At 35.7% G+C, this 16,528-nt stretch overlaps 1 protein-coding gene across 1 annotated transcript in view; it reads left to right on the top strand.

The window, feature by feature from the left end:
* Window positions 1-3,023: 3,023 nt before the first annotated feature.
* The window catches only part of LOC136034391 (annexin B9-like), a gene marked incomplete in the record, with an annotated part of 27,913 nt that continues 14,408 nt past the window's right edge, over window positions 3,024-16,528 (top strand). Inside the window, 3 exon segments of the mRNA XM_065715538.1 lie at window positions 3,024-3,151; window positions 10,441-10,617; window positions 14,688-14,892. Coding sequence (XP_065571610.1) covers window positions 3,143-3,151; window positions 10,441-10,617; window positions 14,688-14,892 — 391 coding nt within the window.

Below are 16,528 nucleotides of genomic sequence, written 5' to 3'. Positions count from 1 at the left end.
CCTAGAGGATCAGCGGAAGGCTCTTTCAAAAGGAAGTTAAAAGTCCTAGTTCCCTTTTTAGGTCACCAAAAAGGATGAAGGGTAGTTAGTAGCCCTTTCCCCAATGTCCAAAATCAAAATTTTGGGAGAGCCATTCTGTTCAGTATACCTGTTTGGTCCAATAAATAATAATTTGGATAATTTATTTGAAAACCGTCATGCAAAAAAAAGAAAGAAAAAGCAAAAAAAACAAAAAAACATAGAACTGAGAACCCATTAGAACTGTGAACCATTAGAAATAGTAGCGAAGACCAAGGATGGTTCACCTTCCCTTATATATTTTTAAATGTATGTTTTATTTATTTATTTTTTTTTTTTTAACGGTGCATCAATCACAAAAGTTTGAGAAATACGCAGCTAGGAAATAAACCTATTGATACCAAAATCATCTTAGTCCTGAAAAGACCCATCCCTGCGGCGAATTATTATTAACAATCAAGAATTAAAATTATTTATTGAAAATCCTAGATTTTTTGTCACATATATTGTCAATTCCCTTGGCCACATTTTTGTTTTTCAAAATTCGATGCAACACAATATGGTTGATGCTAAATATCATACAAAAGTTCTTAAATACTGCTTATGAAATTTTACTTTAAATATTTAAATTTAACTCAGCTAAACTAAAATTTTTTCTATGCATGTAAAAAATACTTAAAAGATGATTAGTTTCCTGATTATGTGTCTTGCAATGATGATATATTCAGCATCTTTATCTTTTGGAATACATTCAGTATTTTCCTAGTTTGTTTACATTTCCTGTTACTGAACAAACAAATGATGAAATAGTTCTTTTTAAACTCGTTGATAAGCCACACAAAATTTTATCTATTATAATTTTTTCTGTGTCCAAATATTGGCACAGCTGAAATCTATCCAATGAATGTAGATTAAACCACTTAGCATTTCATAATAATATAATATAAGCAAGCACACAAGTATAAAGGGAAAGATCCGGTCTTCTACCCCTCATATTCATAATTTCCAGATCTCCCCCATTATTTCTTTTTATAATATCCCTATTTTAAATGTTGGTTTCGACTGAGGGTTGCTCAAGTTCAAGTTCAATCGGGTTCATTTTAAAAAGAAAACGGAACAAAATAATATTAGAAACACTTTCTACTCTGTAAGAAAATCGAAGTTGAGACCCATAAATATAAAGAGTCATCACTATCACTCAGAACAGCTCTCAATTCACTCCCCCTTACAACCACACACACGTTTTTTGGTGTTTAGTACATAGTTGTCCACGAATTAGTTACGGAACAGCTAAGGATGAAATCTGACCTCTTCAGTGACGCCTTTATTGAATCCAATAATTGTCTTAAATTCACTTCGTTCTTTAGGAAGCTTCTAAAAAGGAATTGGACTGGCTAATTAGCTTATTTTCGTATTTATGTATTTTTGGAACTGCAATTCTCTTTAAAGTCACAATAATAAAGTCACAAAAACATTCCAGTTGACAAGATCCATTTTGTGATTTCTCATGGTTCTTATCCCCCCTGGAAAAATTCCTGGCGGCACTCTTGCTCATCTGAAGTCATAAAGAAGTTAAGGAACATTGTAGTCTTGGGTCTTATCTGGTTTACAGAGAACTACAGCCATTTTGTTCAGGGTTTCTGAGGCTTTTAGTGTCTGCTCTGACAGCATCTCGTATGGGTAAGCTTTTCTATATATTACCTTGATGTCCACAGTCCTTAAATGTCGATACTTAAAATTGTAAATGATTCAAGGGTGGCGAATGTGCTCTGCAAGTCTCATTTGCCTGACCCCCTCCCCCCGTATAAGTTTTCTGGCGATCTGTCTCAAATTTGAACCATATATCTCAAATTAGAAGAAAACTATTTTTCCTTTCAGTTACTGTAAACCAGTGGGAAACGCCTCTGAATAGTTGAAAGTGATAAAATACGCTCATTTTCATCCATTCAAAAGCCATTTCATGGTCAACGTTACCATCACGGTACAATTTTATTGTGTTTGGCGCAATTTAAAGGTTCTGGTATATTGTGGCATGCTTGGATATTTCATGGCACGCTCAAAACTTTATATTTTTATCCAATGGTTGTATACCCCTGGTCAACTTTTGCTTTTCTTGTAAATTTTGAAACTCCTCCCAATATTAGGGATCATAATTATTAGATAATAATTTGAATAAAATTATTAGACAAAAATAATTAGATAATAATTTCAGATAAGATAATAATTAGATGATAATTTAGATAATAAATATAATAATAATTTGACTATCCCAATATATTAGGGATAGCCAAGTACAAATGAAAAGTGAATTTCGTTGAACGCAAACGCGACAGAAAATGAAATTTATGTAAATTTCAAAACTAATCACCAACGAGAAAACAGCGTTCAAACTTTCTAAGACGCTTCTGAAAGAGGGTAAGACATGAGCGAAAAAATAATTGCTTGATTTTCATTTTATTCTAAAATTTTGTCTGTGAAATGGAAACCAACGCAGCATGCTATAATTGTACGATAATTAGTGGCACTATTTTGGTCATAAGACCAATATAATTTGTCTCAAATCATCAACATCACTGTTCACGATCCTTCAGGTCCGAAATTGGGACTTCTAATACAGTCTCTAAGACCCGCCATAAATGTGCATGTAAATTGACAGTGCGCAAACGGACTGGTCTAGGATAGGGATACTGAGGGGGGGGGGGAGTATGTTTTAAAATAATTGTGATACGTGTGCGTAATGTCGGCCACCCTGAGTAATGTCTCGAGGAAATTTACACTGGATGTAAGCCATAAGCAATTCTAATGTTTGGTTCCGAATTTGTTTCACATCTACCACTTTAATATCCAGTTTAAACATAATTGAGGGAAACATATAAAATATAAAATTATTAGACTAAGCTTAAAGAATTTTCTTGTGATATTGGGAATTTTATCATATTTCCGCTTTTAAAGATAAGTTTGTACCGTTGCAACAAAGATATTAAAATGATGACACTTTTTGTTATCAATGACGTACTATTGTATGCCCAATAGAAAATAAAAGCAAAATGGTCGTTGGAAATTTTTAGTCAGTTTATTTCTTTCCAAGGGACCTTTTGGAGTTATCAAAACGTGAAAATTAATCATGGTCCGAGTAAGTACTTTTTGGATCTGTGTTTTACCAGTTATAGCTGCCACTTTGTTTACTAGGAAGTGTTTGACCTTAACTGGAGTGTCGTTGGTGGATAACCTAAAGCGAATTTATATTGCAGCAAAAGTAATGAAGCTGATTCGGACATTTGTCAAAATTAAGAAAAATTAATTTTTTCTTAAATCCTAGGGACGGTAACGTTTCATTCTATGGACTTCTGAAGGAAACTGAGGGAAGTACACAGTTGCGTCAATTCACAATAATTTATGGGGGACAAAATGTATTTTTCTAAATCTGCGGGAGGACAAAATGTTATTTTTTAGTTTTCAATGAAAATGCCGAAAAAGGCATTTTTAAAACCCCGAAAAGTTAGTTTTTTAAATCAAGGGGCGGGGGAAATATAGGAAGCCCAGGAACCCCCCCCCCCACCGATCTGCACCAATTATATTAACATTTGGTTCCTCAGCCAACAGTCTTTCCAAGTATGATGGTCACTACTGTGACGAAAGTGCCAGCTTCCTATTTGGGCCAGATATGGCCATATGCTATATGCAAAACTACAAAAAAAGATAATTATAATGAAATAATCACTTTTTAATATTCCAAATGTTTCTATTAATGAAAAGATCCTTCCATTTTTATCCTTGTTTTTAAATTTTTAAAAACTTGTTGTAAATGTTTTTAAATCATTTTATGGCACTTGGTATTAACCAAGTGACATATAGCGATCGCAAATTCTGTCGGTCTGTCAGTCTGTCGGTCTGTCTGTCCCGGTTTTGCTACTTTAGGCACTTCCAGGTAAGCTAGGACGATGAAATTTGGCAGACGTATCAAGGACCAGACCAGATTAAATTAAAAATAGTCTTTTTCTTGATTTGACCATCTAGGGGAGGGGCAGAGTGGGGGTTAGGTTAATTCGAAAAAAAATGAAGTATTTTTAACTTACGAACGGGTGATGGGATCTTAATGAAATTTGATGTTTGGAAGGATATCGTGTCTCAGAGCTCTTATTTCAAGTACCGACCAGATCCGGTGACATTGGGGGGAGTTGGGGGGAACCTAAATTCTTGGAAAACGCTTAGAATGGAGAGATCAGGATGAAACTTGGTGGGAAAAATTATCAGAAGTCCTAGATACGTGATTGGAATAACCGAAACGGATCTGCTCCGTTTAGGGGAGTTGGGGGGAGGGGGTTAATTCAGAAAATTAGAAAAAAATGAGGTATTTTTAACTTACGAAGGAGTGATCGGATCTTAATGAAATTTGAAGTTTAGAAGAATATCGTGTCTCAAAGGTCTTATTTTAAATCCCGACTGGATCTGGTAACACTCGGGGGAAATGAGGGGGGGAACCTAAAATCTCGGAAAACGCTTAGAGTTGAGGGATCGGGATGAAATTCGATGGGAAAAATAAGCACATGTCCTAGATACGTGTTTGACATAACCGGAACGGATCCTCTCTCTTTGGGGGAGTTGGGATGGGGAGGGTTAATTCTGAAAAATCAGAAAAAATGAGGTATTTTGAACTTATGAAGGAGTGATCGGACCTTGATGAAATTGATTTTCGGAAGGATATCGTGTCTCAGAGCTCTTATTTTAACTGGATCGGGTGACATTCGCGGGAGTTGGGGGGGGACCTAAAATCTTGGAAAACGCTTAGAGTGAAGGGATCGGGATGAAAATTGGTGGTTAAAGTATTCAAAAGTCCTAGATACGTGATTGAAAATCCGGAACGGATCTGCTCTCTTTGGGGAAGTTGGGAGAGGAGGGTTAATTCTGAAAAAATAAAAAATGAGGTATTTTTAACTTACGAAAAAGTGATCGAATCTTAATAAAATTTGATGCTTAGAAGGATATCGTGTCTGAGAGCTCTTATTTTAAATCCTGACCGGATCCGATGAAGGATAAGTTGGGGGGCGGAACCAAAAATCTTGGAAAACGCTTAGAGTGGAGGTATCGGGATGAAACTTGGTGTGAAAAATAAGCACAAGTCATAGATATGGGATCGACATAACCGGAACGGATCTGCTCTCTTTGGCGGAGTTGGGGGGGGGGGTTAATTCCAAAAAATTAGAAAAAATGAGGTATTTCTGACTTACGAAAGAGTGATCGTATCTTAATGAAATTTCATATTTAGAAGGACCTCGAAACTCGGATCTCTTATTTTAAATTCCGACCGTATCCAGTGTCATTAGGGGGGGGGGGGACTGGAAATCTTGGAAAACGCTTAAAGCGGAGAGATTAGGATGAAACTTGGTGGAAAGAATAAGCACAAGTCCAAGATAGGTGACTGACATAACCGGACCGGATCCACTCTCTTTGGTGGAGTTGGGGGGGGAGTAATTCGGAAAAATTGAGGTTTTTGTAACTTACGAACGGGTGATCAGATCTTAAAGAAATTGGATATCTAGAAGGATCTTGTGCTTTAGAACTCTTATTTTAAATTTTGACCAGATCCAGTGACATTGAAGGGAGTTGGAGGGGGAAACCGGAATTCTTGGAAAACATCAAAATCTAGGTATCTTACGAATGGGTGATCGGATCTTAATGAAACTTAATATATGGAAGAATCTTATGTCTCAGATACTCCATTTTCAATTCGAATCGGATCCAGGGACATAGAGGGTTGGAGGGGGAAACAGAAATATTCGAAACCGGAAATCTTAGAAAACCCTTAGAGTGGAGAGATCGGGATGAAACTTAATGGGAAGAATAAGCACAAGTTATAGATAAGAGATTGACATAATTAGTACGGATCCATTCTCTTTGAGGGAGCTGGGGGTTGTTAATTTGGAAAAATCAGAAAAATTGAGGTATTTTTAACTTAAGAACGGGTGACCGGATCTCAATGAAATTTGATATTTAGAAGGAACACATGTTTCCGAGTTCTTATTTCAAATCCCGACTAGACCTTTTGACATTGAAGAGAGTTGTAGGGGGAAACCGGAAATCTTGGAAAACGCTCATAAATGTCGTAGATATGTGATTGATGTAACCGGACTGGATCCACTCTCTTTGGTAGAGTTAGGTGGTGGGGTTCTGTGCTTTGGCGAGTTCGGTGCATCTGGACGTGCTAGGACGATGAAAATTGATAGGCGTGTCAGGGAGCTGCACAAATTGACTTGATAAAGTCGTTTTCCCCGATTCGACCATATGAGGGGCTGAAGGGAGAGGAAAAACTAGAAAAATCGAGGTATTTTTAAATTACGAGTGGGTGATCAGATCTTTATGAATTTTGATATTTATAAGGACCTCGTGACTCAGAGCTCTTATTTTAAATCCCGACCGGCATTAAGCCTCTCATTGTCCTTTTAAATCAATCTATTGATTCTTAGAATTTTGCTAGAGCTCATAACATATGAGCTCTTGGCTACCTCGTCACAAGTGCCATAAGAGCTCTTAGCTCATGTTAAACACAATTTTGATCCAACTGCTCTCACCATTTCACAGCGATCTGATGCTATACAGCTATTTAGGAATAAAAATACCTTCAACGAAGAGATGCGAGAAGATAAAAGCAATGAAAAACAATGGGTGACATCAATAAGGAGGATGGGGCACAACTGTCATTTTCAATGACAGTCAACAGTCATTGAAAATGACAGACAACTGTCATTGGGAAAGACTGTTGATTGGGAAATCCAACGGTAATATCTTTTTGTTATTGCAGTGTTTCCTTTCGAAGAATGCTTTACTAGAACGATGAACGTTGCTTTAACTACATTGCTTTAACTTTAACAACGTTGCAGTAACTTTAACAACGTTGCTTTAACTTTAACAACGTTAACTAGAACGTTGCTTTTAGGACAATTATCATCTGCTATGTGCAGCTCTAAAAATGTATGTCAATAAGGTCTCGGCGTCACTTTTCTTAAAAACTCTCTGCAAACTCGGCAAGAAAACACCATCACCAATAAATAAGTTTTGAAAACAATTTATTGTTGGAATTTTAAGAGTTTTAAGATTTACTGATTTATTCATTAGCATTTGGGGTATAAACCCTTGCATTCAACCTAAGCAATTTCCCAAAATTTTCAAAATCCCAATTAAATTGTCGTAGCTAAAAGCCCTTTTTCATAAAGAAATATAAACGAATCTGTAAAAAAAAAGTGTTTCCTGAGCAATGATGAAAAAATGATAAGGTAGCTAACTCAGGTTTTACGGATGAAGAATGACAGATTGTCAAAGATTGTGCTTTTTGACCGTTTAAATGAGGCTAAGCGAATAGAATATCTCTGAATAAGGTGGGAAGAAGCCTTAAGGAAAGGTTTGGAGAAAATTGGAACTATAAGGTTGGGGGTAAGGAATGAAGCTTTGAATAGATAGGGGTTGAGGACAAACGTGTAGAGCTGTGTTTTGTCCTCAGGTGGCGTTGTGCCACAGTAAGTTGACACTAGTAGTGAATTTTTTTGATTTTGCAAGTACAAAATTGGAAAGCGAACAGTCATAAACTGAAGGAGATGAAGGCTTTTTAGAAGATGAAGAAGAAGGGCTTCTTAGCTCATCCGCATATTTTTGGGATTGTGATGGTGACTCATCATTTTCGTTGAGCTAACGGCCGTTTGGGTTATTCATAATATGATTGTCATTCAGTTATCAATGGTGTTATCTTTATCTGTTCATATACAACAGAGTCAATGAAAATATACCACAGGTACTTCTATTATAATTTTTTTAACTTAATACACAATCTCCCCATCTTTAAGGGAGGATCATCTCACAATTATAATTTAGACTCTAGATTACTTACTAAAGATTTGCTCACCTAACTCAATTACTTGTCTGTTCTTCTAGAATTTCACTATTACAAAAATAAGGAAATCAGAAATAAAACTTCATAAAAATTATCTTTATTCTTCCATTTATCACATTGCAATAGCATAGGTATCGTCAAGCAAAAGCACAAAGAAAGAAAAGCAAAAAGAGACATAACACCAAAAAAAACAAATGACGAGCCATCACCTCGGCTTCAGGATACTGTTGTTATAATACTTGACGCAGTAGGGCACGAAGGAGATTTAATATCTTGTCTTCGAGTATGTAGGCGGGCATTCTAACAGTTTTTTCCCTCTTTCAGAGTTGGGAACCTTTTTTGTGTGTGTCTCGGTCTTGGAAATAATTTGAAACAGGAAATCTGTTTCCATTTGTCAGCTCCAAACTTCATCCCCATTTCAGGCCTCCTATAACCCCGGGTTGGGATCTTGAGTTGGCTTAAGTTATGTTCATTATTCTTGTAATTTGGCACAAGAACTATTTTGCAGGCTCTCTTCTGAATTGTTTCAAGTTGGTTTCTGTGTTTCTCTATAAGCTATTGGTGCCAGACAGGACAGCCGTACATTATTACGGGCATGACATAAGTTTTATAGCACGAAAGAAGGAGTTGTTCTGTCATTCGAAACCCTCTGAGATTTGCAAAGGCTTTTAGAAAATAGCTGATTTTTCTGTGATCTGGCTGATGTCATCTCCGAACGAAAGATCGTCACTTAATGTGATGCCAAGTATTTTTAAGGATTTCTTTGTTTGGAGAGGTGTAGATTCGTCTATACTCTTCTTCTTCGGGAAGTTGACACCCATTACACAGCTTTTCTCGAGGCTTAGCTGGAGCTTCACCTGATCAGCTTGATGTCGAATCTCTGCAACCAGGGGTATTAGTTGACTGGGTGTTTGAGACAGGAAGTGAAGCAGGCTTAACGATAAATTATCAACACATTTACACCTCTGTCTGTGTTGTTTCATCGATTGGTTGATTACTATCACTAATAACACGAGGCTTAACTTGCTTCCTTGGGCCGCTCCACACATGATGTCTTGGAATTTAGATGTTTCCCTGTTTTCGAGTTGTACGCACAGTTGAATTCCAGAAAGGAAACTTGACATAGTACATAAGAGAAATTGCGACACATTCAGGGCACGGGCTTTGTTGATTACAGTCTCATGATCAAGCAATGATTATTTAGCAAGGGCCTCAAGATTTTGTAGGTGCTCTACTTGATCACTAAGATATTTGACCAGATAATGTGTTGTGGTGTGTCCTCGACGAAAACCAACCTGCATAGAATGGATTTTGTGTTTTACTTCTTCTAGTAGCAACTGTAAAATAAGATCTTAGAAGACTTGTGAAATGATGGGCTTCTTTGAAATTGTCCTGAGATCGGATGGTGATATTGGTGATGTTTTTCTTTGGAATTGGTGTGATAAATGCCTTTTTGAATTTATCAGGGAAATTATCTTCCAGTAGGCACTGGTTACACAGCATAGCCAATGGTGTAGCCAGTAAGGGGGAGCATGCATGTATCAACCTTATAAGAATTTCACCAGGGTATGATGCTTTCCTAACGTCTAGTTTTTCGAGTTTTTGTTGGATCTGGGAAACTGTGATGATAGGTAGGGTTTTGATTGGAGTATTCTGTGGCAAAGTCTTGAGGGAAGGCTACTGGAAGCAATAATTTAAAAACTGTGTATTAATTATTTCTGCGGTTGTATTCTCTACTTGCTGGTCCCTCAGGGTGAAACTTTCTTGGGTCACTTGATAAATGCCTTTTTGAATTTATCAGGAAAATTATCTTCCAGTAGGCACTGGTTACACAGCATAGCCAATGGTGTAGCCAGTAAGGGGGAGCATGCATGTATCAACCTTATAAGAATTTCACCAGGGTATGATGCTTTCCTAACGTCTAGTTTTTCGAGTTTTGTTGGACCTGGGAAACTGTGATGATAGGTAGGGTTTTGATTGGAGTATTCTGTGGCAAAGTCTTGAGGGAAGGCTACTGGAAGCAATAATTTAAAAACTGTGTATTAATTATTTCTGCGGTTGTATTCTCTACTTGCTGGTCCCTCAGGGTGAAACTTTCTTGGGTCACTGGCTGACAATTTACGAAAAATTGGTTTCCATAAAGGCGCCTAACTTGCTTTAATGGTCTGATTACTATGTTTCCCTTCCGTTTATGTTCATCATAGTGTGTCTTTGTCTCATAAAGCATGTCTCACTCTACCATTTCTGCTTTAATTGTCGGAGTAACCCATGGTTATTCTGAGCCCTAATTGTAACTCACTTTTCAGTGAAGAATCGTTCGTATTCTCGAATCGTTATTTATAGTTGAGTTCGGTCATTCTGTTTGCATCTTTGTTTCCGAAAAGGTGGAACCAGAATATTGAGTTGAAGCCTAACCATAATAAAATAAATACATAAAACTTAGAAACCTAAACATAATAAGAAGTCTAGAATTGCGTTGAAAAGGCCAAGAGTTCATATACGCGTTGAAAATCGTCGGTAAAACCACGTTTTTTTTTCAGGGTACTCCTACTGTTTTGCCCTATGAATATTTCAATCCAGCTGAAGATGCTGAAGCCCTTAAAGATGCTATGAAAGGATTTGGAACCGACGAAGATGTTATAATTTCTATTATTGGCAGACGAACAAACAGGCAAAGACAGCAAATAGCGGAAGAATACAAAAGTTCTTATGGAGATGTATGTATTTTATTTTTATTACCAGCATTTTAATTAGTTCGTCTTCTATGTTTTCATCTGTAATTGTTGTTACTGATTTTAATCTGCAAACTGAATTTCAACTAAATCGAAATTTTGTTACTAAGTTCATGTGCTTCAAATACTCTATTAATTAATACAGCCATGAAATCTATAGAAAAATTCGTAATTAACACATTCCTGATCTAACTTGGCACAGTTCTAAAGTCAATTTACTAATACATTTTTTCCGAATTATTACTAAATTATAAAATTTACGTTAATACTTACAAAATATCTATACCACAAAGTCACAAGTCGTAAAAACCATTTTGAACTGGGTAGCCTATACATAAAACTAGGGAAATACATACATGGCATCGCATCGATGTTTTATGTACATAGTCTAAGTATAGAAATAATGTAAGTGGAAGATCATTTATTGTATTATAATAAAAAAAAGTGTGGATTGTTCTTATTAGCAACAGTTATTCAAGTAAGGTTTGATAGTAAGGCTTGTTAGCAAGCTAGTAAGGCTTGATAAAGAGAAATAAGTCTCGCAGTATTATTTTTTCCTGGTCATTTCATATGGAATGGATGACCTTGAGAATAACAGCAGGATATTGGTTTGACAGAAATTTGACGGAAACAAAAAAATAAACTCTCCCTTCAGAGGACTCAAGGGGATGATAGTTCCACTTTTATTTGTGAAGATTTTCAATCGTTTCAATTTGACTTGCTTATTGAATTTCTTCTTTCCTTAGGTTTCACAATGTAATATTTTACCATTTTTAGGTTTGACTTATTACATGATTCGTTCTAGATTTTAATGTTACTTGTCTCTTTACTTTTCTTTAAAAAATGCTTCTGCTAGATAATATTTTTCTAATAATTTTTTTTTCTGTGACTAAAGATAATGATAAAGCTATTGTTTGGACATTCACAAAGAGAAATTAAAAATTGTATTATAAATAAACTAAATGGCGAAATTAAAGTCCGAAATTCAAAAATCAAATACGTCAATGTTCTAATCAGGAATACAGATGATCTCGTGCGATGGACCTTTCCTTGTAAAATCGTTTCCACGAGTTCTTTACTCAAGATCTGTAAAAAATTTTATTTAGCTTCTTGTAACTAAATTTTATTATATTTACAAAAAGGGGACTCAGTATGAATTCAAAATGTCGCAAACTCCATTTTTTTTAAACTTCAAGCAAAGATTCAATATGTACAATTTTCAAGCAGTTCACGGTAATGATCTGTAAGTAAGAAGCGACCTGGGTCAATAGCAACCGAAACTCTAGAAAATGGAATTTTGATACCGATAGATAGATCAGAAGAATTGGAGATTTATGCTGATTTCAAATAATTTTTTTTGTCAAGTTTAATCTTACCAATCAGAAGTTACAAGCCCGAGAAACTTTGCCTTATTTTCGAAATTAAATAAAAAACAAGTGTTTTTTTAAACTGAAAGTAAGAAGCGACATTAAAACTTAAAACGAACAGAAATTACTCCGCATAAAAAAGGGGCTGTTCCCTCATCACCGCCCCGCTCTTTACGCTAAAGTTTGACTCTTTATCTCAACTCTACTTTTTAAAACAGTAAAAAACTTTAGCACAAAGAGCAGGGCGTTGAGGAGGGAACAGCCCCTTTTTTATGCGGAGTAATTTCTGTTCGTTTTAAGTTTTAATGTCGCTTCTTACTTTCAGTTAAAAAAAACATATTTTTTTTATTTAATTTCTGAACGTTTTTGAATTAATATATGTTGTGATTTTGGCTCTCTGCACATGAATAATTAAAACCAAATTTGCATATTAATTTTTTTTGGCTAAATGGCTTTCTCAAAGTTTTTATCGAACGGTTTTGAGAAAAAAAGCGGGGGAGGAGGCCTAGTTGCCCTCCAATTTTTTGATTACTTTAAAAGGCAACTGGAACTTTTAATTTTTTACGAACGTTTTTATTAGTAAAAACTATACACAACTTACGAATTAACTTACGTAACCAACTTCTATATTCGTATGTTTTTGTTACGTATGTGTCTCTCCCTCGTCAACGCCTCACTCTTTACACTACAGCTTAAATTTTGTCCCAATTCCTTAAGAATGACTCCTGAATCACAAAGGCCGTAGAATAAACAGTTGAGATTACTAAAAATACTTTAGCGTAAAGAGCTAGGTATTAGGAGGAGATGAACCCTATATGCGTAATAATTTCTGTTCGTTTTAAGTTTCAATGCTGCTCCTTACTTTCAGTAGAAAAAACTTTTTCATATTTATTTTTTCATTGTTTTTTTTAAATAATGATAGAAAATCCTGCACCCCCTTCATGGAAATTTTATTCCCCCATTAAAAATACCTCCATTGAAAGATCCCCCCAAGTAAACCCCTTCCCTCAACACCTCCTCCCCCAACCAAACAAATCCCCCTGAAAACGTCTGTACACGTCCCAATAGCCATTACTATATGTAAACAATGGTCAAAGTTTGTAACTTGCAGCCCCTCTCCCGGGGACAGTGAGGAAATAAGTCGTCCTGAAAGACATAATTGTTAGGTTTCTCGACAATGCTGAATAAAATGGCTATCTCAAAACTTCGATCCAGTGACTTTGGGGAAAAAAGCGCGTGGGAACGTGTACAGACGTTTTCAGGGGGATTTGTTTGGTTGGGGGAGGAGGTGCCCTCCATTTTTTTTGGTCACTAAAAAAGGGCAGTAGAACTTTTAATTTCCGTTACAATGAACCCTATTGCGACATTCTAGGACTACAGGGTCGATACCATCACCCCTGGGAAAAACAAACAAACAAACAAATAAACATGCTACCGTGATCTGTCTTCTGGGAAAAAATACAAAATTTCACATTTTTGTAGATAGGAGCTTGAAACTACTACATTAGGGTTCTCTGATACGCTGAATCTGATGGTGTGATTTTCGTTAAGATTCTATGACTTTTAGGGGTTGTTTCCCCCTATTTTTTAAAATTAGGCAAATTTTCTCAGGCTCGTAACTTTTGATGGGTAAGACTAAACTTGATTAAACTTATATATTTAGAATCAGCATAAAAATACAATCCTTTTGATGTAGCTATTGGCATTAAATCATTGGCATAAAACCATATTTTTTCGAGTTTCGGTTACTATTGAGCCGGATCACTCCTTACTACAGTTTGTTACCACGAACTGCTCGACAAGGCGTTAACACCCCCTAAAAGTCATAGAATCATAATGAAAATCACACCATCAGATTTGGTGTATCAGAGAACCCTACTGTACAGGTTTCAAGGTCTTATCTGCAAAAACGCAAAATTTTGTATTTTTTGCCAGAAGAGAGATCACGGATGCGTGTTTATTTGTTTTTTTCTCCCAGGGGTGATCGTGTCGGACCAGTGGTCCTAGAATATCCTGAGAGTGCTCATTCAAAGTGAAATTTAAAGTTTTAGTGCCCTTTTTTAAGTAACCAAAAAACTCGAGGGCAACTAGGCCCTTTCCTTCCTCATTTTTTCCCAAAGTTACCCTATCGAAATTTGACATCACCATTTTGTTCAGCATAGTCGAAAAATATAATAACTATAGAACTCTAGCTTAAAGAATGAGGTGTCGACTAGGGGGCGAATCCCCTCATATACGTAATAATTTTTGTCCTTTAAAATTTTTAATGTTGCTCCTTACTTTCAGTTGAAAAACTTGTTTTTTTTATTGAATTAATATCTAGTGACAGACCTAGGTAAGCAGCTACTAGCATACCGGGTAAATGATGCTGTAGAGCATGTTGTAAAGTTTTTATGGATCAACTAGCATGCAAGTCTTCTGTTTTTTTTTTTTTTTTTTTTTGGTTTTGGGATTTTTCGTTTTTTTATTGTTGGTCAGTTTTAAAATTAAAAAAACAAAACCGAAATGAGAAAAATCTCGAGGGAATCGTATCCTTCGAGCTTTCGAGCCTGAGGACATTTTTTGAAGTGTTACAGTGGATCTGTATTAAAGGCTACATTAGTATCCTTTCTTTTTTTCTTTTGTACTTGCTTTTATTTTCTATTATATTTTGCTTTTTTATTGTAATTTATTTGTCTTATTTTGCAGGATTTAATTGACAGATTAAAAAGTGAGGTAAGAGGGGACTTTGAAAACGTTCTAATGGCCCTTATGACTCCAACTAAGAATTATATGGCTACTGAAGTACGCGAAGCCATTCAAGGTCTTGGAACAGACGAGGATGCTCTGATTGAAATTTTAGCCGGGTGCTGTAATGAAGAAATGGAAGAAATTGCCGAGGCTTATCAAAATCGTAAGTAAAAACAATGAACAATAACAAGAAATGGCAGTCATCATTTATGATGTTTTTTATGATGATGTTAATATTATGTTTTATTGTGTTAAACTTAACATATTGTTAATTATTTATTAATTTATCATATTGTTTAACTAATATCATATTGTTTTATTATGTTAATTTTAATATGTTGATTATGTTTTATGATCTTAATGGAGGATTGGTCTAACAGACAAAATCATCAAAAAAAGACACCAGACAGTAACTATCAACAATTTTCTGTTGCCTCTCGGAAGCAGAATCGGTAGCCAAGGGCCTGTTCTATTGAGAAGGCATGATTCTAATTCATCCCCCTCTTTCTACGTTTTATTAAGGAGTAGTATTAACTTTAAGAAACTAAGGAGAAACAGACAAACTTTTTTTTAAGTAATGATAAGGAACGATTGGACCCCTGTCAAATCAAATTAAGAAATGACAAGGATATGCTGCTGTAGCAAGTCCATATCATTTCTTAGCTTGATTTGAAAAGGAAGAAGTTATTCCTTAATACTATAGAAAAAGCTTGCGTGCTCCCTTTTTGTTAACTAAAGTTAAAATTGTTCCTTAATGAAACGCAGAAAGTGAAAAATGATGAGGGATAAACTGAAATGGCACTTTTTAGCAAAATAGGCCTTAACGAAAATTTGCTGCTAGCGATTTTTGGAAACATTTAAATTTGGCCTATAATTTTAGAAAGGGACCTTAAAACGAAATGACGAAATCAAAGCATTATTTTAAAATTTCGAAACAGGTATAAAATACAATACGTAAATTTAAAACACAAAAATCGTCCACAGTTTTTTTTTTTTAAGTGTCTTCGTTCCCTATCATGGCTTCCACTACTATAATCTTACATTGTAGACTAGTCTTCCTGCTCTACCAGACCTTTCTTAACAGCAAAAACCCTGGTCACGACTACAACCCTGGCACTTTTTCAGTGCATCAGCCATCTTTACCAATAATACTACCCATGTCAATGAAGTTATGTGTTTGATCGATTTTCTCATTATCCAACATCGTGTCTTCCCCCTCATTTATTTATAGTCTATGTGACTTGCCAATTGCCAAAAATTTCTTAATTACCAAAAGTTAAGCATTAGTAAGAACAAAATGACAAACCAACTGGTTTCGCAACATTTTTTTTTTAGGATTATTTTTTCGTAAATTTCAAATTCACAAAATTAAGAAGCACATCAGCATCCAATAGCAAATTTTTGAATGGTCCGCGTAGTGAAGGCATCGATTTCCTGTTTCTCTTCCTTCGGTCGGGGATGCTATGTGTGGTTGGGGAAAAGAAGAAAGCTGATACAATGTCGGTTATTTTAAAATTCCACTGTATTTGTTATGTAGCCTAAAATTATATCTAGTATCGGGCAAAAATTCGGCCCATATCATGTTAAACATCCCTCCCTGTCCTCTCCCAACCATTTTTCTTTGCAGAAAGACAGGATTATTGTGCTTTGTTTGAAGCAGAATCAGGTAAGGATTTTCAATCTGCATCTATGGAAGCATTTAATGAGCCAACAGGCCTCTCGAAATTTCTTGCCCCTTTTATTAAAAACTGCTCAGCATAAAGTTAGGGCTGCTGCACTTTGTTTGAACTGAATCCATG

The sequence above is a fragment of the Artemia franciscana genome, chromosome 13 (assembly GCF_032884065.1).
Source record: "Artemia franciscana chromosome 13, ASM3288406v1, whole genome shotgun sequence".
In the NCBI taxonomy this organism is placed as follows: domain Eukaryota; kingdom Metazoa; phylum Arthropoda; class Branchiopoda; order Anostraca; family Artemiidae; genus Artemia; species Artemia franciscana.
This window is presented reverse-complemented; position numbering and strand designations above follow the sequence as displayed.